Genomic DNA, 21,450 nt, shown 5'->3' with positions numbered 1-21,450 from the left:
GACTAAACCTGTTGTGGAAAACAGCACACAGCACTTTAGAGCTCCTGTTTAGACCCATAACACACACACACACACACACACACACACACACACACACACACGAGGTTGTGTTTCAGCCCCCCATGTACACACAGTATGTGTGTGTTGTGGTCCTCACCGTGCCGTCCCCCCCACAGGCCAGGACCCTCAGGTTGGGCACCCTGGCGTAAAGCTCCAATCTGCAGGAGGCACAAAGCGTAAATATTGATATTTTATTTCCTCTGGTTTTTACTCAATTTAAAGTTAAACTTATCTCCAGTTAAACTGCAGTTGATTTTATTAAAGAAGGAAAGCCATAGAAAAGCTGCAGGGAAGAAAGTGAAGCCTCAGCGGCAGATCCAATCATCAGTCTGTAGTAGTACGTAGATATGCACACATTAAGACATGAATAAAAGCACGACCATCACTATCTACAAAATAACATTCACTTCAAAAACTAAGTGAGCTTCTAACGAACGAGAGAAACACGGGAGGTGTCTGACTGAAGCCTGATCATTTAAATAACGATGTACTGTATTGTGATCACCCGGTCGGCTCTCACCCCTCTCTGGGACCCCCCTTGGTCAGATCGAACACCTGCCGGGGGTTCAGGTACCACATGAAGGACTGGATGATCTTCGCTCCCTGAGGGAAAAAAGAAAAAACACAAGGATTTTAGGGGAGAAGCTAAATAATAATAATAATAATATTTAAAAACAGGAACATAATAATGATATTAAGGCCAGCAAAATGATATATATTTATTTATATGTTTTTAAAAGAAACAATTAAATATATGTCTCCCACAGCCGACTCAATAACATACATGAATGCACACAATGTACACAACATCTTGTTTTCTATTAGTGCACGTGTTTGATTCCAATTCTAGTTCAATGTAAATACGGTTATATTTTACCGTATTTTTAAATATTTGTTTATGTTATTATAGTTTTCTTGAAATAGTTCTCTATCAGTTACTTTTATGTCTGCACCACGACACCAAGTCAAATTCCTCGTACGCGTCGACCTGGTGATAAACCTGATTCTGACAAACGGGGGACAGTACGCGTTCACAAAACCATCTGTGTTTCATTATATAACTTCCCCATACCCAGATTAAGCTTCTTTAAACCAAAGAACAGACAGAAACTAAAAGTCGTAACTTCATTTCAAATCATGCAGATTCAATAAATCCCTACAGGAATCCACTCCTGATTGGGTTCTGTTCGTTATTGGTGTGTCACATTTAGACATTTAAATAATGTCATCAAATAAACTCTACATCTCGGCGAGCGAGCCTGCGTTAAAGAATTCTTATTCTTCCTTAGGATCCCATTAGCACTAGCATGAGCATTGGCTGTTCTTCCTGGGGTCCTCACACCATACTTGTCAACCCTCCCGATTTTCGCGGGAGACTCCCGATTTCATAGCCCTCTCCCGGTTTCCTCCCGGGGTCATATTTCTCCCGATTTCTGACAAAATCAGATTTACACAAGACTGTTTCCACTCGGACTTTAATACACCTACACCATTGTTTGGTTTCCATGGTAACACGTCTCTTTAGTAGCGCGCGCAACTCAAAGTCTGAGAGGGTGAGGCAGATATTCACAGAAAACAGAACAAGAATCGACAACCACGCTACTCTCTGCTCACTCCTTTCCTGGTCCAGTCCACACATATGCTCCATCAAGGACGGTGCTACAGGCCACAAGGCAGTGCACTTACAACTACAATAAGCATGTTAATGTTAATCTAACAGCTCCGGCGATCCACTAGCAGTGCACCAATTTTGCATTTTGAAATGCTCCCGATTTCTGAGGTCTAAAGGTTGGCAAGTATGCCTCACACACCTGAAGCAAGACTAAACAAAACAGCTCCTCACTCGTTCAAGTGTTCAAAAGTGTCTCACTAACAGATTCAGCAGTGGTGTGTGAGTGTTTTCTTTATTATTATGTTGGGATGTAACGATTTTGGATTTTAAATAAAAAAAGTGATATCGCGGTACATTTTGTCCGTCTCACGACGATATCCAGACACTTATTTATCACGATATTACATGTTTTTATTTTTGTATTGTACAGGCTAAAGACACAAAACATGGACATTACTATATTCCTAAAAAACAACCTGTCTGATGATGCTGAGTGAGTGAGTTTCAGATACTTGAAAAACTAAAGTGAAACTTGATTTATTTGTCTGATTATTCAATGTGCTTGTTTGTTTGTGAGGTGCCGTGGCACAAAGGACACGCCTGCTTTCTTTGGTAGTACTAGTCGGTAAACAAACACTGGTTGTTCTTGTTCCANAATGTATTTCTGGTTAGGGGGGGAGCTCTGGGTCCTACGGCCCCCTGTTTGTTCCTTTTGGCCACTCCTCCAGACCTCTTTTTGTTTCCCGTTTCGCTTGTGTGAGCAAACGGCTGATTATCAATAAATGCGTTACCAAGTACCGGTTATTGCGTGTATTCTTTCATGTTGCGGGTCTCAACACGAGCCACTACCGCGGAGTAGAGGTTGGGGCCGTAACAACATGTCCAAGACACTGTGAAATGTACTTTGCACTTCAATGGAGTAATAAAAAGTTTAAATGGGCATTTTCTTTGTTTTTCCTTGTTGATTGAGCTGATTGAATTGTGTGGTAAAATCCCAGTTAACTAGTCAAATTTACAATATATTATCGTATTATTTACATTTGTATATTTACAGTAAATTACTGGCTACTGTGTTGCATTACTTCTACAGTAATAGTGTGAAAATACAGGTAATTACTGTAATTTATGTACAGCAAGGTACCATAATACCACAGCTCTGTACTGCTATATCACAGTAATTCCATGGGCATGGCAACTGTAAAGTCACAGTATTTAGTTGTAGTTTTATTCTAATTTACTGTAAAATATCTACAGTAAATTACTGTGAAATTACATTACATTACATTACATTGCATTTAGCTGACGCTTTTATCCAAAGCGACTTACAATAAGTGCATTCGACCAGGAAGATACAACCTTTAAGAAAACAGAATCATATAAGTACATCAGGTTTCATAGAGCCAAACATTTCAAGTGCTACTCAACTGGCATTTAAAAAGCCAGCCCTTTATTAGTATATAAGTGCTTTGTTAGTAATTTTATCGCTCGAAGTGGAGTCTAAAGAGATNTACATCCCCTATTATTATGACTTGCTCATTACCTGTATTCAGTGGTGTTGTCTATTATAAATATGTGCATTTTTTGTATAACAATGTCGTGGTATTTGTACTTGTGCTTTTAGGATGCCCATCACCATCTGGCAAAGGGGCAATCGGTGAAAACTACACTGTCCCTTGTTTTAAATCAATCAATTAAATTCAATCATTTCATGCAGTTTACAGTGCTGTATGAAATTCAAACTAAAATGGTCATCCAATTTTTGCCATCATAAGGCCAAACTAAAAAAGACAAATGAGTGTACATAATAATATGTACTTACTTACCCAAAGTTACATTTGACTTTATAATACTGGGATCATTTTTTAGCAACTTTTTGAAATGTACTTAATGTCATAATTAATTTTAAAGCAAAAATCAATCAACTCTCAGGTAATATTCAAAGACAAGGGCATTATAATTTAAGGGGATCATTCCAATCCACTAATGTTAGGGTGCGCACAACCAAGCGAGGTTTTTGTATTTCTGTTTGTGGGGTGAAGCTCAGGAGCAGTTTGAATGAGAGCTCAGGGGATGTCCGAACTTAAAACTGTTTTAAAAAAGGTATAAGGACATGAGGGATGACGCTGTTTAATCATGACTGGGTGTTAGCATTTATTTATTTATTTGGTTTGTTATTTTATCTTTCTTGAATATAATTTACCTCTATTATGTATTTGTTAGTTTATTTGTTTGTGTATGTTTCTCTTTATTTATCTGGGTGGGATTAAATATGTGCAAACTTCTTCCCACCTCTTTTCGGATGTGTAAGTAGATAATTTGTTTATACATAACTTAGAATCAGTAATTGACACTGCTTCATTGTGTATTGTATAATAATTCTCATTAAGGGCTAATCAAATCAATTAACAAATAATAATACTTGAGAATGTTCCTGAATGATATGGACGGTAAAGAGTTCCAGATGAACATGGCTCTGTGTGTTCGACTGTTTTCTGTCTCATATTGGATTTAGATTTGGGGAGACTGTAGCGCAGTGGACTGGTGTTGGTGATGAGAGCACAGGTTCAAACCCCACATTGCCCACAGCATTGAGTATGTAAGTCTAACAAGTATCATCTAATGTAATGTAATACGAACCTTCCTTCTATTGTATGTCGTGTTTGATAGTTATGTTTTGGATCGTCATGCAGAAGTTTTTCAGTCATAAAGCTGCAGGGTATCATGTCATTTGGAGGGGGGGGCAGTACCTGGTTGCCCCCGCTCTTCGGGTTGACGAACACCAACAGAGGCTTCATCAGTTGAGAGGGGAACGGCTTCACCAGGAAGGGCTTCCAGTGGCCGTCTACCACCTGAAACAGATCAATAAACATCAGATCAATAACCATCAGATCAATAAACCATCAGATCAATAAACCATCAGATCAATAAACCATCAGATCAATAAACCATCAGATCAATAAACCATCAGATCAATAAACATCAGATCAATAAACCATCAGATCAATAAACCATCAGGTCAATAAACCATCAGATCAATAAACCATCAGATCAATAAACCATCAGATCAATAAACCATCAGATCAATAAACATCAGATCAATAAACCATCAGATCAATAAACCATCAGATCAATAAACCATCAGATCAATAAACCATCAGATCAATAAACCATCAGGTCATTAAACCATCAGATCAATAAACCATCAGATCAATAAACCATCAGATCAATAAACCATCAGATCAATAAACCATCAGGTCAATAAACCATCAGATCAATAAACCATCAGATCAATAAACCATCAGATCAATAAACCATCAGATCAATAAACCATCAGATCAATAAACCATCAGATCAATAAACCATCAGATCAATAAACCATCAGATCATTAAACCATCAGATCAATAAACCACAGCTACTAAACTCAGCCTGTAACTCTGCTGGTTAGAGAGAAACGATGCACAGCAGACGTCACAAAATGAGATGCATTGTGGGACATGTAGTTTATGGGCAAAGCGCTTCTTTAAAGCGGCATGTAACCGTATAATAAATGTGTTATATTCTTTGCAAGCTCTTGAGGGGCCACATTAAATGAAGTCGAGGGCCAAATGCTTTGAGTGTGACACCCCTGCTTTAAAGGGCCCATGTCATGCTTCTCTGGTTCTGACCCGTCCCCTTGTGTTCTGTAGCTTCTGCATGTGAACGGTCTGCAGAGTCTCAACCCCTCAAAGTACACCCTGTAGGGAGTAACACTCTAACTCAGAGAAGACCTGTCTGTGCTGCCCCAGAACGCCTTGTGGGACATTTCCTGGGTATGGTATCCGCGGAGCCGTTACGTTAACTTCCTCACACACACACTCAATCTTTTCTCAGCTGCAGCTCCGCGGATTTCTCAGCCTGAGACGGCGGGACACAGCGAGGCTGTGAGTCTGTGTGTGAGCACACNGCAGCGATGTTTGCAGTGAAGGACAGTTTGTCATCTAGGGTTACACCCAGATTCCTTGCAGTCTGAGTCGGGGAAACAACAGAGGTGCCGATGTTGATTGTTAGGTCAAGAGTGGGACAATCTTTTCCCGGAAGGAAAAGCAGTTCAGTCTTGTCAAGGTTGAGCTTGAGGTGATGAGCAGACATCCACCGAGAGATGTCTGCTAGGCAAGCAGAGATGCGTGCGACGACCTGGGTCTCTGACCGGGGAAAGGACAGAATTAGTTGGGTGTCGTCAGCGTAGCAGTGGTATGACAAACCATGCCATGCAATGACAGATCCGAGCGAGTTTGTGTACAAGGAGAAGAGGAGGGGACCAAGAACAGAGCCCTGAGGGACCTCTGTGGTTAATTGACAAGGGTCGGACTCGGACCCTCTCCAAGTTACCCTGGTCTTTGAGGTATGAGGTGAGGGGGGAAAGTGCAGTGCCTGAAACTCCAAGTTCTTGGAGAGTGCGAAGGAGGATCTGATGGTTCACCGTGTTGAATGCAGCAGACAGGTCCAACAGGATGATGACAGAGGAGAGGGAGGCTGCTTTAGCAGTGTGCAGTTCCTCAGAGACAGCAAGGAGAGCAGTTTCTGTTGAGTGACCTGCCTTGAAACCAGACTGGTGCGGATCCAGAAGGTTGTTCTGATGGAGATAACAGGAGAGTTGTTTAAAGACAGCGCGTTCAAGTGTTTTAGACAGGAACGGGAGGAGAGAGACGGGTCTGTAGTTTATAACATCAGACGGGTTGAGAGTGGGTTTCTTTAGGAGAGGGTTTACTCTTGCCTCCTTGAGACTGTTTGGAAAGTGACCAGAAGTTAGAGAAGTNGAGTATGGCTATGGTGATCCGTGACTGTAGTCTTTTATAGCCACGGGTAGCACATAATGCTGGCATACGCAGGGGTACGCGAGATGCGCAGCAAAGGAATTGAAGAGTGCGTACTCGCTCACTCGTGTCACTAAGTGCCTTTGCGCTACATGATAACGTATCTTGTGATATCTTTTACCAGAGTCAGGTGGTTCCCTGGGTCTCTTGTGTGCATCTATGATCAGGTGGCTCGACTGTATTAACGTCGGTCTGTCGGATTGTGGCCGCAAAACTACGATCACCGGACTGGACGGAGACTCCCTGTTGCACATTCTGCTGCCCCCACGCACCACTGAAGAACGATGGCAAAATCAGCTGATCACACAAGCGGGTTCACGGGCAACTCACCCCAACCCTCCTAAGCATCATTCAGAGGAACATTAACCTCGTTAGCTAACGCCCGTCGTGGACCGCTAGCAGCTATTTTCACAAAAATCTGCAGTTGAAGCTGGGCGTGTCTGAAGCTTGCCGATTTTTTGCGAGCAACGCGACCAACAACCAATCACATGAATCTCCCGCCCCCGACATACAAAGCAATAGCAATGTTAAAACGAAGTAAACTGGATATAAACTCTCCAAACAGGCGAAAAACCTACCAGTTTCACCCACTGTCTCTGCCACCTCCCTCCATGCCTGGTTCCTCCGGTTTTTATCCCGGTAAATAGTTGTGGTCGTAAAGAACCGGGTGATTTGCTACCGTAATATCTCGTTTGGAATATGAGGAAATGAACTGCGGTCTGGCTCTCCCAGCTTGCACACGGTTTGATTGGCTAGCGCTTGCACTGGCGGGATTTGCATAAACGGGATTTGATTGGCTGATGCCAAGCATCGAGCCTCAAAAGTTGAACATTGTTCAACTTTTGATGCCGATAGATGCTCGTGATGCTTGCAAAGCCATGCCATGCTCCCCACAATGCAGTTCGGCGAAGATTAAAAATCTTCTACGTCACCCCATTCAAGTGAATGGGCGAAGCGTTGAAAGCATTTTTCGATGCCTGTAGTGTAGACGGGCCGTTAGCATCTATTTGTTTCCTCCACAAAAAGCAATGGGATTTTTCACTCGGATTTAGGATTACTACTTATAATCAAGCCAAGGGCTGCTAATGTTGAATGTGATGATGGACAGTCCAGAAATCTGAAGGTCTCTGAGGAAAAGGAACAGGGTGTGGAGCCACTTCCTCCTGAACAATATGTGTGGAGAGCTGAGACAAAACTCACACTCCACCCAGAGAAAAAACAACACATGCTGTTTATTCTGAGAAACAAGATGCAATTGAAAGCATTTCAAGACGTAACATGGTAGTTACAACCACATCGTTTAAGCCAACAACACGTTGGGTTTCTGCCAATTTCAACTCTTTGGCTTTGACTTTAGCTGAACTCTTTTGGATACATGTTTGGATGTATGGATGTGTTATTCCAATTGGCTTCCATTTCATCTTTCAGTTTAGGTTCTAACTGAGACTACTATGTCATCTGGTCGAACATTAGCCGCCTTTAGCTAAGCGATGGGGACGTGAAGTCATTTGAGCATCACGTAGTTAGTTTACAGCCAAATGTTAGCTTTTTCTTCTGACAATAGTATTTACCCTTCAAAAATCATAAAAGTTAAATTGAAAGATTCAAAGGCTTTATTGTCATATACACAGTAGCTACAGTGTAGATATGGTACTGGAAATCTTTAGTCACAAGTAGGGTTGCAAAATTCCGGGAATTTTCAAAGATGGAAACTTTGCATGGGAATTAACGGGAATTTATGGGAATAAACTGAGAATTTTCAAAGTTGAAGGTTGGCTCTTCATAGGGAACTTAAATATAGTTGGGGAAAGTATATTTTAGCATAATCTTGACCATAACAAACAGATGCCATTNTCAGTCTCTGTTTCACTTATTCTACTCTGTATAATTGTTCTGTAGTTATTGTAGCTAAAACGGCGATTTCTGAGAGATTTTAAATCTCAGATCTGCTCAACTCAACCTGTAAGACAGGTCTCAGTGGGTCACGCGCCTTAACCCTGCATTACAATAGGCAGGAACACTCTGCTGTCGCACACCAGCTGAAAAGAGTTAACTAATTAGAGGGGCGTGCCCCCACAGCTGGGAGAACTCAGCAATCAGGTGTCCATCTTAGGTGGCTCTTTCCTGGAGCGTCAGCCAGACGAAGACTGACAAAGACATTGGAGTCCTGTTGGAGTCACGAGGGAGGCAAAGAGGAGGCAAAGAGGAGGCAAATCCTACTTTGATTGAGCTAAGTATCGCTGGTGTTTTATTTTGTTTTATTCAATTCTCTTTGGTTTTCTAGCCCCTCATACTATAATCACGTGTATCACCTAATCGATTTAACCGGCCTGCTCTTGTCTATCCCACATGCTCCACTGAGATCCAACATCTCGTTTCAGGGGGCCTGTGGAACTGCCAGTCAGCTGTTCCTAAGGCTGACTTCATCTCTGGCTACGCTTCCCTGCAGTCTCTGGATTTCCTTGCTCTCACTGAGACCTGGATCACTCCATCCAACACATCCACCCCAGCAGCTCTCTCCACAGCATATTCCTTCTCCCATACACCCAGACCCTCTGGCAGAGGAGGTGGCACTGGTCTCCTGCTCTCTCCCAAATGGAGCTTTCNTTGGGTTAATTACATTAACAATAGCGGTCCGATATTCGGAATTATGACATCATCCCGATAAACCCGCTATAAGTATTAATAGCCCCGATAATATACAATTATTGTATATTATCGGGGCTATTAATACTTATAGCGGGTTTATCGGGATGATGTCATAATTCCGAATATCGGACCGCTATTGTTAATGTAATTAACCCAATTTGTGTTCTTTGAAATTGAAAAGGATATTGCATTGTGTTTGTTACTTTCATTGCAGTTGTATATGTCTTAGTGTAATTTGGCTTCCTTTTTGTATGGACATGCTTTTATTTTGAAGGAGAGTTAGCGCTGTTGACAGGAAGTTGTTGCTATGGAAACAACGTGACGGAGATTAACAGATAAATAGTTATATCTACATATAAAGACGGAGAAAGTAAACTATAACGTGTATGGTTAAGTGTTGGCACCCCCCAAAGAGGCACAAGCTCTTATGTTGATATTGGAGTTTTCAATAAATTCAATTTGGCCAAAAAAAACGAATATCCGAATAACGAAATTGAAACCTGAATAGTACTCCAACGAACGAATATTCGGATATTCGGGTACAGCCCTAAGCNAGCACATGGCACCCTCTGTTGCGTGGGACGACGTTCTTTTTTTCTGCAACGAACACATCCACTCAAACTGAACAACACTCAATTTTCCGATCGCTACCAGCGTCCTTGCGATCTTGTTATAATAACAAGTGCACGTTACTGATGCAATATGGTTGAGACCATTCGGGCTTATTCTAGAGGGGTGCAAGGAATAGTCCAAGTAGTGGGGGAGTTTTATACAATATGTTTAAAACATAAAAATAAAAAGGTTTAAAAAAGTTATTGTTTAATGTTTTAAGGAGGTGACGCTACTCAGCCAATCAAATCGGTGCAGTCAGCACGATAGATTCAAACACACACAGAGACACGACAAGAGGAGAGAAACAGTCGGAGTAATTTCAAATGGCGGAAGGTAGACAGCGAAAACAGAGCATTTAATTACATTTTCTCTTTCTGGACCTCTTTGAAATGCAATTGAATACCCCTGCATTATAGCAACAACAACAAGGGCGCGGCTTATCTTATGTTCTCTGAGGGGAGGCTCACCTACCCACACTTTGAAAACCCCTGCTGTAGAGTATTCATACTAATACGTAACTGTCCAGGACTTTGGTTTAATACCAAATACTAGCAAAACTAATGTATCAGCCTCAGTTGGACTGCTTATTTACACTACAAAATGCGAACGTACCAAATTAACATGGTGAACATGGAACCAATATACCTGCTAAACATCAGCATGTTAGCATTGTCATTGAAAGCATTGTAGCATGCTAATGTTAGCTCAAAGCCGAAGTACCTTCCTATCAGACATTATTTGAATTCTAATTTACATGACAAATGCGAACACGACAAATAAACATGGTGAACATGGAACCAGTATATCTGCTAAACATCACCATGATAGCGTTGTCATTGTAAGCATTTTAGCATGCTAATATTAGTTCAAAGACGAAGTGTGTAAATCCAATCTCACAGGTCTGTTAGCATGGCCATTTAATTTTAGCAAGTTTGTAGACCATCTGTTTGACAGATTCACACATTTAAAGGCTTAACAAATGGTTTAAAAGAATAGAATACCTTTGATACCCTTTTTAGAACTAAGTTAAGCTAACTAACTAAGTAACTAACTAACTTAACTAAGCTGCAATAATTTTTCTTTGCAATCTTCACGAGGTAAATACATGAAAAGTGGAATCTATATGATAGAGAATATGGTTTTGGGTCAGTGGAAATTAGTGTGAAAAACCAGGTGACCGTGACTGAAAAGGTCTCATAACACAGAGTGAGAGATCAATTGGTCGTTCAGCCCATACGACCGTTATCGTCCTCGTGTGGCAAGGGCTTTATATTCTCTCCGCTTTATCTCCACCAGGCCTGTTGGGAGAGGAATGAAAAAAGAAAGATTGACAGGCATTCTCTTTAAAGGCTGTGACAAGACAGGACAGCAGAGCCTTCAACGTGATAGCTGCAATAGCGCAATTTAAATACCTTACCATTAGAAGGTATGTATTCTTCTCAGTAAGACATTGCCTCCAACACCAATGAAGCTCTTTGAGCCTCTTATCACTAACTTAGCAGGTATCCTGAGGGATGACTGGTTTGGATGACAGCACTAAAGGATCCCCTTTGAAGTGTAGGAAGCAGTGTTTACTTGACAGTGATGTATACTGAAGGATGAAGAGCTGACAGGCCTCTGTGGGTGTGCTTTCTTCTTTGTGTTACTGTACTCAGGGCCGCCCCTCCCTACACGCAGATCACGCAGATTGCTCACGGAGGGGGCCTCATCTTGCGGAGGGAGCCTCATCTGAAGCGCAAATGGGGCGTTTTGAATATTTTACGTCGAACAAGCGGCTACAAATGTTGTCGAGTACATTAAATGTCACCATGACTAAGCCGACTTCAGATACCTTTAGATATTTTCAACCTTTGTTTGCCATGAAGCAAATTTTCTGCAATAACCTAAAATGTAATGGAAAAATCCTATTGGCTTTTTGTCATTGGAACCAGTGCAATGCTACCTTCCTGTTTGTCTACAAAAATGCAATCCCTACATCATGCCTAATTTGATTTCTTTCAAATTCTTATTTTAAATTTGACCACATTTTCCTGTGTCAAGATACAGATTACAACATTGCTGCAACATTTAAACATGCTGCTTTTGAGAAATGTTGAGCGATAATACTGCACATACTTAGGACAAAAAGCTTATAGGTTGCTTTTTTATGATTTCAAAATTGAAGTAAAATGATTTTAGTCATGATATTACAGTATCCCCTCTATTTTTATATTCACAGATGGCAGGGGGCTCTAGTTCTTGCATTGGGAGAGATTCAGACCACCGGAAGCAGCAGAAACCGAGGTGGATGACTTCATGACAAGCAGCTGGGAGAGACTATGTTGACATCTGATTCATGTTTAAAATACAGCGGAGTGGGATGTGAGTTTTGTGTCCAAAACGAAAAAATAAACAGTAGGGAAATCACTGAGGAAAGTAATTGTAGTCCTCCAGGTGTTTTAATTCAATAAACAGAAAAGTGTGATAACCATTATGTCAGTGTGTAATGATGAGCAGAGGGGTTGCAAATGTTGACTCAAATATTAATCTGGAATGAAAATAAAATCATCACTTTTGCCGCAAAGTTGTATTATCTGATAACTTTGCCTCACAGGCCAAAGGAATTTAAGACCTCTCAATAAGAATGGCCTTTCAGATGTCTATGTATCTGCTGGAGGCTTGCAAGGGTTTCAAAGACCTACATTTTCATTTTCTTTCATAGCTCTCCAGCTGGTTTTGTGACCGTAGCCCCTGAGGGTCAAAAGCGACCCTTGAACTTCTGGGCTTCTGGACATTCTGCACTCTGACCTGTGGCCATAGATCACGCTGAAAATTATGTCTGGCCACTGACCATGTTTCAATCAAAGGAGATGCAAGGCTTTGCTTAACTTGAGAGTGTGTCAAGCAAATAATTATAGTCAACAAAAAAACTTGAGTACAAAGGTATATGCAAATGTAGTTTGTGTTTGCTTGTTTCCCTGTGTTTGTGTGTGTGTTTGATTTCTGCTTGAAAGAGCTGTTGTGTATCACACTCAAGATGGAGGTGTTGCAGAATGAGAAGAATTTGACCCACACTTCGACTGATCCTAGACTAGCAGGGGTCCGGTTCTGTCACATGTTGGCCTGTCTCTTCCGATAAGGCCGAGGAGCACAGAGAGCGGCCCGCAGTGTGGTCAGACAGCAGGGTGTTCTGATAATGTAATGGTTTGAAGCCCACATATCACGTGCCAACATCATCAAAAGGATCCTTTCCAGACTGCAAATAAGAGAGGGGATTGTTTTATTGTGTCATGACAGCAGTCAAGACATTTTAAAATTAACACATGAAGATAACAATAGTTTAAAAGGTTAGCATAGTTTGAAGACACATTAAACCCACAACAATGAAGTTAATACAATAATGAAAATGTGTGGATAAGAAAGCGTTGGGTGCATAACAGAAGTCCTATTTGTCCTTAATGTAATTTGGATGATTACTACATTGCAGGTAATCCCTTTTGTCAAGTTGTTCTCATTTATTGTTCATACCTAAAAGTAATGCATTATAATATGTATATAGCCAACATCGACAAATCCTTTGTAACCCATGTTATCCTAAGCCAGAAAGTCAAGAGAGATATTGTAAAGAGAGATGAAGTCTATGCACGTGGTACAGCAGCATCAGGACTAAAACCACCAGACTCAGGGACATTTTCATCCCCAGGCCATAAGACTATTAAACACCTGAGCTTGCATTATTTTTATATTTATTGTTGTTTTTTATATTTATTTGTATGTCTTTGAATTGCACTGTTGAGGAACATGCAATCTAAGTTTTTCATACAATATTGAATGTAAAATAGAAGTTGTGTTGGATTAATAACTCAAAAAAGTAATGACATCACTATGAAACACTGGCACTCCAATTGGCTAGCGCTCCAACACATTTTACGTGATAGGCTAAGGTTCGGAACACCTCTAAGTAGTTGTCCAATCACAACATAGTCAGCCAGCTTACCAATCAGAGCAGACAGGGCTATGATAAAAATAAAGAGCTTTTTGAACAACATCTACTATGTCAATAGAGGCACAAAATACAAATATGAACCTGTAAATTAGCATAATAGGGTCTCTTTGATACAGGATTGCAGATTGCATATTATAAATGCATGTGGTCCTGGTTAATTGTATGTTGTATTAAGCCCTATCTTGGTTGTATTCATCATCACATCTAATTGTTTGGGTTTAATTAGTTAGTGCAGCATTAGCTAAATGGTTAAACTCAGGTTGTATTTTTCACATTTATAACCTTGTGGTGAAACAAAATTGAGACATTGTAAATTGAGACGGTCACAGTGGGAAATTCATGGGAAACGTAACACGTAAATCATTGAAACAGCGTGAGTTAGTAAACCCTCAGCTGAAAAACATTTAAATAGCGCATTTAAAATCAGAATAACTCAGTGTGCATCCAGACCCGGTGAGGACANCTCCAATATCAACATAAGAGCTTGTGCCTCTTTGGGGGGTGCCAACACTTAACCATACACGTTATAGTTTACTTTCTCCGTCTTTATATGTAGATATAACTATTGTTATATCTACATATAAAGACGGAGAAAGTAAACTATAACGTGTATGGTTAAGTGTTGGCACCCCCCAAAGAGGCACAAGCTCTTATGTTGATATTGGAGTTTTCAATAAATTCAATTTGGCCAAAAAAAACGAATATCCGAATAACGAAATTGAAACCTGAATAGTACTCCAACGAACGAATATTCGGATATTCGGGTACAGCCCTAAGCTCCACCCGCTGTGACGGACTGGTGAGCGGAGCAAAACACACACTAAGAGTTAGACCTAACTAGGGTTGCAAAATTCCGGGAATTTTCAAAGGACATTTTCCATGGGAATGAATGGGAATTTATGGGAATAAACTGGGAATTTTCTAAATTGAAGGTTGGCTCTTCATAGGGAACTTAAATATAGTTGGGGAAAGTATATTTTAGCATAATCCTGACTAAAACAAACAGATGCCATTCAAGTACACTTGAATATCCATGCCATTCCTCAATCACATCTACANGACATGTTGGCTTTTTCCATCGCAATAAACTAAATAAATCCAGGTTCCCATTGCCTGCAATTTAGCAAAGAGACAATTAGGTGCATAACCAAATTGCAATGGAACGTTTTATGTTACATATCTGTGACTGCAAAATGTCCCGTTGAACCCTGTTCCATAAATACATCTCAACACAATTAATAAAATATAAACAGAAACAACTTTCCATGGGAATTAAAGGGAATAAATGGGAATTTTCTAAATTGAAGGTTGGCTCTTCATAGGGAACTTAAATATAGTTGGGGAAAGTATATTTTAGCATAATCTTGACCATAACAAACAGATGCCATTCAAGTACACTTGAATATCCATGCCATTCCTCAATCACATCTACATAGCACACTGCTTACAGCATGTCTATTGAGACCACACCCCCTACAGGCACTGTGCATTCCTCCATCACATGCACAGATGATTTCTAGAAGACTGGATCACACTTTTGAGCCCAAAGCACAAGACAAAACGTAAAATTAAATATTGTAACAGAAAATACAATACAATTATGTTTATTGTAGTGGTGTTTATATGTGGAGATTTTCCTGCTGAACAATACAAGAAAGCATTATAAACATGTGTTAGCCAGAGAGTTTTATTTTCTCTGCAATAATGCTTTTAGTAGAGGGAACCAGGAAGATGTTACCTTCAGGGTCCGACTACAAAAATACGTCATCCCTGCATCACTGTATTAGTCAGAAATAGCCTAGAGGTGTGCGCATATGTACACCTGTAGAGGATCATGCACTCAGTTCAAGGACTGTGTGTGTTTGTATGTGCGTGTTCGTGCGTGTCAGTGTTGGTGTGTGACGGAGGCGCTCAGGAACAAACCCAGAGCTCAGGAGCAGAGCAGGGCCTCTTCTGCACTTCCTCTGCCTGCTCCATTGTTCCACAGAGGGGGGAGGGTTCGTGTCTCACCCACCACTGACCTCCCCCCTCCTCTCAGAGTGACACACTTAGAGGAAAGAGATTTCGTCTCACTCTCTAACCTCTTACTTTCTGAGACTCTGACTTTTCATTTCAGGTCAACATTGAAATGTGTCCCATAGAGTGGTGCTGGGATGGCGTATTTTTGATGGCTGACCCTGAAGTTAGCATCTCCCTTCAGCAGAAGCATGTTAACAAGACATTCCATATAAGCTAAAAACCTAAAATAAACTGTAAATATATAAATATCAACATATGTCATATATCTATACAAAGCACAATATAAGATATAAGTAATAGGTTGGAACACAGTATATAGACCAAGGTAATCAAAATCAAATTTAAATACTTATAAAATATTATAGGATACACGAAAAGAAAAATCAGAAATAATTAAAATATTTATTATATTATATTCCACTTTCACTGAGTTAAATGTTTTGCTCATTTAAAGCTTTATTGTGAATACATTCAAAAGGTTGCCAACACTTTACAACAAAATTGTATTTGTTTATAGAACCATACAACAATCTTTCAGACAAATTGGAGAGAAAAAAACGCAAAAGCAACAATATCAATAATACAAATAAACACACACTTAACAATGTGTGTGACATATTTATCAGCGGGCCATGACACTGACGCCACACAACGGAGCCGATAAGACGGGCCTCATTCCTCCGTCAGCGGCTGACCTCCGCCTGACCCTCCACACGTCTCAGCCCCCCCCTACGCTCCACAGGCTCCACGGGAATGTAAACAACAGGTTTAATCTGCACAACTCTGATCTGCAGCTCACTCTTTGTTGCGCTGCAGACTTTAAAGGTGTCTCTGTCTGCATCGAGGCACAAATATTGTACTTGAACACACCGCAAAGACTGCAGCCCATAGCCAAATATCACGTACACATAACTGTCCATATCAGCAGGCGACTGTGGTCTGTCTTCATCATTTAAAAAGGGAAAACTGTCGACTGGAGATTTACAAGTCGTTGAAATAATACTCTAATTGAAACATTTTCACAACACTCTTACTGACCACTTAGCTTAGAAAATATCCCTGTATTAAAATAATCAGATGAGGTGAGGATGAAAAAAGAGAAGAGCCTCTATGTGTGCCCTCTTTACTCTTAACCCCTACTCTAGTAGTAGTAGAACTAAGGCCTATAAAAGTTGAGATACCCCTGGGAAGAACAACGCCCAACCAGTTTTTTTTTTATTAAGTCTAGGTTTTTAATCGATGGTTGTAAACCAGCCCCGACCTGCCAAATTGACAATTTCCTGTATTTCTTGTGCGCTGATTCACTGATGCTGAACAGCCAATCAAAGAGATTTATTTAGAAACCATCCCTCACCGCGATTCAACATGTTGAATGGCAGCGGCAAGAAGAGCAGGTGGTGCAAGACATGGCAAAATTATGGCCATGTTGGACATGTGGGTGACGTTAGTGAGACTCACCAACATGACCGCGTCCCAAAATATTAATCACAGACACAAAGACACTCAGTACAGGAACTGCAACAATCAGTGGATTGCATTCAATCTTCATTCAGTAAAACGTGTATTTGGCTAAGGAAAATGAGTAAGAATTTATCATGATGCGTTCAAATATAATCTTAAAAAATATTATTTTTGGTGAGAGACTTGAATAAATCCAGTTGTTTAGAGGAGATTATAAAGAGATAGATAGATATTAGGATGGGAATTATGACCTATTTAACTTACAGTTACAGCGGCTTACTGTTAACCTAACAAAAACCAGGATACTAATAAATAAGTAAATGGTGAAGTACAGTACATGAGATTCGTTGGTTAGTTCATAACCATGTTATTGAATATAAATCAAGAATTCACTGGTATTGGTAATGACTTCTACATTTCTGTTTATAGAGAGGCAAAGTCCCGCCATGGGACCTTGTTTCGGAAAAATTATGTATTGACGTCAATGGAGAGAGAAAGATTATCTTTCGATCCCATTTGAATTGTGCCATGAATTACACATATGATGTTTGTCAATATTCAAAATTAATTTCCATGTCAAAAAAGTCACAGTTTGTCGTAAAACTGTTGAAATATAAGACTGTGAAAAATACGCAACTAGAAAGACTACAAATCCCAGAATCCCGGTCCTGCATGCTGGCTCTTACGGAACCGAATAACTCCCCTTGTGTGTGTATGCACAGCTCTCAACATGCCCAGACTTGTAGTGATTTTCCCTTCTTTTCTAATACTTTTTGCCTCATTCTGAAAGAAAGAAGTGAAATGTGCCAACGTGACGGCCGTCTTGGTGTGTGGTGCGATACGGGAGATGTAGTTCATTGAGCGGTTTCACACAAAAAAAGTGTTACTTAACAGTTTTACGACACATTTTTATTTTTTTGACTTGAAAAATTATCTTTTAAATCGACAAACATCATGAGTAATTCGTGGCACTATTCAAACGGGATCGAAAGATAATCTTTCTCTCTCCATTGACTTCAATACATACTTTTTCCGAAATAAGGTCCCATGGAGCTCCCCCGGAAAGGGAGGGACTTCGCCACTCTATTGTGATCAGTGATTGTAATAGTATTTCTCGTTGCCTGGCATCTAGACCTACAAGGTTGTACAATTGAATAACCTATTATAACTCATCTTTGAAATGACCATAGGGAATATTAAATAGCATTTAATTCCCAGACTCTGAGTCCAGACTCTTTTGCAGCAGCTGCAGCTCTCAGACTGGGGGATAAAGATCCAGATAAGACTGTGGAGAAGCTCCTCTTCATCGTCCTCATTCAGTCTGCAGATAAGAGGCAGGCAAACATTTCCTCTGCCTCCTCTGTTCCTGTGCCAGGCTCTCTGAAGGCCGGGGGGGGGGAGGATGGGGAAGGAAGAGGGAGGACAGGACAGGGGAGGAAGGAGGAGGAGAGCTGCTGATTGGTGCCCACGTTTCCCTCCGAGACCTTCAAACAGACCTGCTGCATTAAACAGACACCAGATTAGAAAGTGAGACAGCTACAATAACTATACACATTTATCATTATTCAGCAATTCACATGATGGTTTTCTTGTGATTATAATAATAATAACAAGCCAATAGCCATATAAATAATCTCATTATGTAAGGTAAATAAGTTAAAATGGGAGCAGATAAAAACTTGACAACGTGACATTTTGCTCATAAAAAACACTCTAAACTGAAATAAGATTGACTGTTAATATATTAGCTATGCTGGTTATACTGTATCATACTACTAATCATTTAATCAACAATACATTGTGAAATATTATAAATTAAACTTGCATTATATAAAGTAATTGAAACAATAAAGTAATTGTATAGACTATTTTTTATAAACAAAAGGAAACATCAAAAAAGAAAAAACAAAATGAGTATCTTAGAAATGATGGCTAAATTATAAACATGAATATAATGTAAAAAGTGTGTGTGCTTTTTTACTTTAAACCAACCAATTTAGTACACTTTAACACTTTGCCCAGATTTCTCTTACTGAACTGTTTTCTTGGGTGTAAACACACAGTGTTTACTGTCAGGGGTCACAGGAGGTCAAAGGTCACACAGCCTGTAGACACTCTTTGGATGGAGGATTAGCCTCCACAAGCAGCAACACAGTATTTGAAGTTTGGCAGATTTTGGGGAAAACACAGCAGGCTCTCCCTTTGGGGTTCGAAGCGCTGCTTTGATATTGACCTGGATTTTATAATGAATGGGAATACATTTGCACAAACATTTAAAGTTAGATACAAACTGAACGTACAGGCAGCAGGAAAGAGACATGAAAACTGTCTCATTATTTCAGACTGCATACTAAAAGCTATACATACTATTTATACCATAGTGTAAATAGTATAGGGCAGGGGTCGGCAACCTTTTTGATATGAACTGCCATTTAAAAAAAAAAAAATGTATCAGCGTGCCAACGATCGAGAATTATCACGGGGGTGAGGAGCTTGGGGGTGGGGGGTTGAGCAGTGTGTGGACCTGTCAGCGCAACTTACATGATGCCGAATTTAACAAACACATTTAAATAATTGGTTTAAACGGCATAATAATAAGGACGAGAGTCCGTTCTGTGATTCTCCAGAGCACACATGTTATGATATTAGGGTCATGCACAGTGAGATGAGATCGCTGTCCCTTTAAGAGAGAGAGAGGTTGTGGCTTGTGCATGTGTGTTTGTTGATGGTAGAGCGACAGTGAGGGAACGTGTGTATGTTTCTGGAAGTGAAACGAGGCAGCAGAAAAACAGAGATCTGTGATGTACTTTGTGAAACAGAAGAACAGCTAAATAAACGCAACGGCCTCCCAAGAAGAGCTCGCCTCTCTCCAGTCATTTCATCTAAAGTGGCTTATTGAACCTGAAGCTTGTTGCTTCTGCCCTCCTCGACTACGGTCTGGGAGCCGACAGGAAAGTTCAACACACAGATGGCCAGTCCGCCCCTTTGTAGCATATTATTTAGATGAGAGATGAGCATATCGCCACTGGGCTTTCAACTAAATACACAGCCACGCAAAAACTGCGGCATTTGTACAGCTCCTTATGGGTACTGCAATTTGTGAAGTGCTTTCCTCCGTGGTGAAACGATCAGCACCGCACCACGGAGGAAAGCGGCAGAAAGTCACCTGGAGATAAAGAGAGTGGGGCTGCGTTGCGTGCATGGCTTCCTTCTGCAGGTAACGGGGAGAAGCGCTCTGGCGGCGGTCTCGTTCAGGCCAAAAAATTTTTTTTTTTTGAGGATTCTTTACGCGGGGAACAGAGTCCGATCCGGGGGAAAATCAAAAACAGACCGAAAGGGTCAGAGACCCAGGCCCGGGATCATAGTCCGGCCCCGTGGATCAGATTCTTACCGGAACAGAGTCCGGTCAGCGGGGATCCAATCGCAGACCAGGGATCAGAGACCGCCAGGCCCAGGATCGATAGTCCTTGGTCCGGGGATCCCAGACTCCCTCGGGCGTAACCAGAGCCCTGACCGAACGAACAGTCTTTGACTGGGAATCAGAGGTCCCCAAAAATGCGGAGGTTTTCCTGAGTCAAGACGGCCCGGGAACACACCGGGTAATTGGGTTGGAGAATCAGCATGGCGCGGTGAGCTGGACGTCAGGAGTTAGCCTTCGACCGGAGGATCAGAGTTTCTGATTGGAATTCGAGAGTCCTGTCTGGGGGGCGGATCAAGGCATATGGACGGAGTCAGTATGACCGGAAGAGCGGAGAGTCCTGCCAGGAAAAAGAGTCCAGGCTGGTATCATATTAGCTAAAAAAAAGCCGGGTGCACGAAAGTACTGGTCAGGGAACAGGTCCTTGTCCGGGGATTAGGCTTCGGCCGGATCTCGGACCCTGGGCGGCGAACTCAGAGACCAAGCCGTAAAATCAGAGTCCTGTTAGGGGGATCGAGCGTATTGACGGGAATCAGACAGAGTTTGATCAGAGTCCTGTCCGCGAGGGTTAGACTCGCCAGCCCATACAATTTGAGGAAAAGCCAAAGATAAGAACGACTTGACAAACATATGTAGGTCCGCAAAGAGTGGGAAATATGGCCCCGCAGCCGTTGGGGACCGTGCTGCACGGTCACGACCGTGAGGCGCTGGCATTGGTCACCTTGTGGATCCCTTGTTTCGAACCTTATTCACAGGTTTTTTACAATTTAACATAGAAAA

At 41.0% G+C, this 21,450-nt stretch overlaps 1 protein-coding gene across 1 annotated transcript in view; it reads right to left on the bottom strand.

The window, feature by feature from the left end:
• LOC104951632 (E2/E3 hybrid ubiquitin-protein ligase UBE2O-like) overlaps window positions 1-4,557 on the bottom strand; it is a 66,717-nt gene extending 62,160 nt beyond the window's left edge. The window contains exons 1-3 of the mRNA XM_010778342.1: window positions 4,420-4,557; window positions 581-663; window positions 158-218 (exon numbers count right to left, since the gene is read on the bottom strand). Coding sequence (XP_010776644.1) covers window positions 158-218; window positions 581-663; window positions 4,420-4,557 — 282 coding nt within the window. The remainder of the gene's footprint in view (window positions 1-157; window positions 219-580; window positions 664-4,419) is intronic.
• Between the last annotated feature and the right edge of the window lie 16,893 nt (window positions 4,558-21,450).

Source organism: Notothenia coriiceps, unplaced genomic scaffold, assembly GCF_000735185.1.
Source record: "Notothenia coriiceps isolate Sejong01 unplaced genomic scaffold, NC01 NC01_scaffold00019000, whole genome shotgun sequence".
NCBI lineage: Eukaryota > Metazoa > Chordata > Actinopteri > Perciformes > Nototheniidae > Notothenia > Notothenia coriiceps.
Note: the sequence above shows the minus strand (reverse complement) of the source record. Positions and strands in the feature narration are given on the sequence as shown.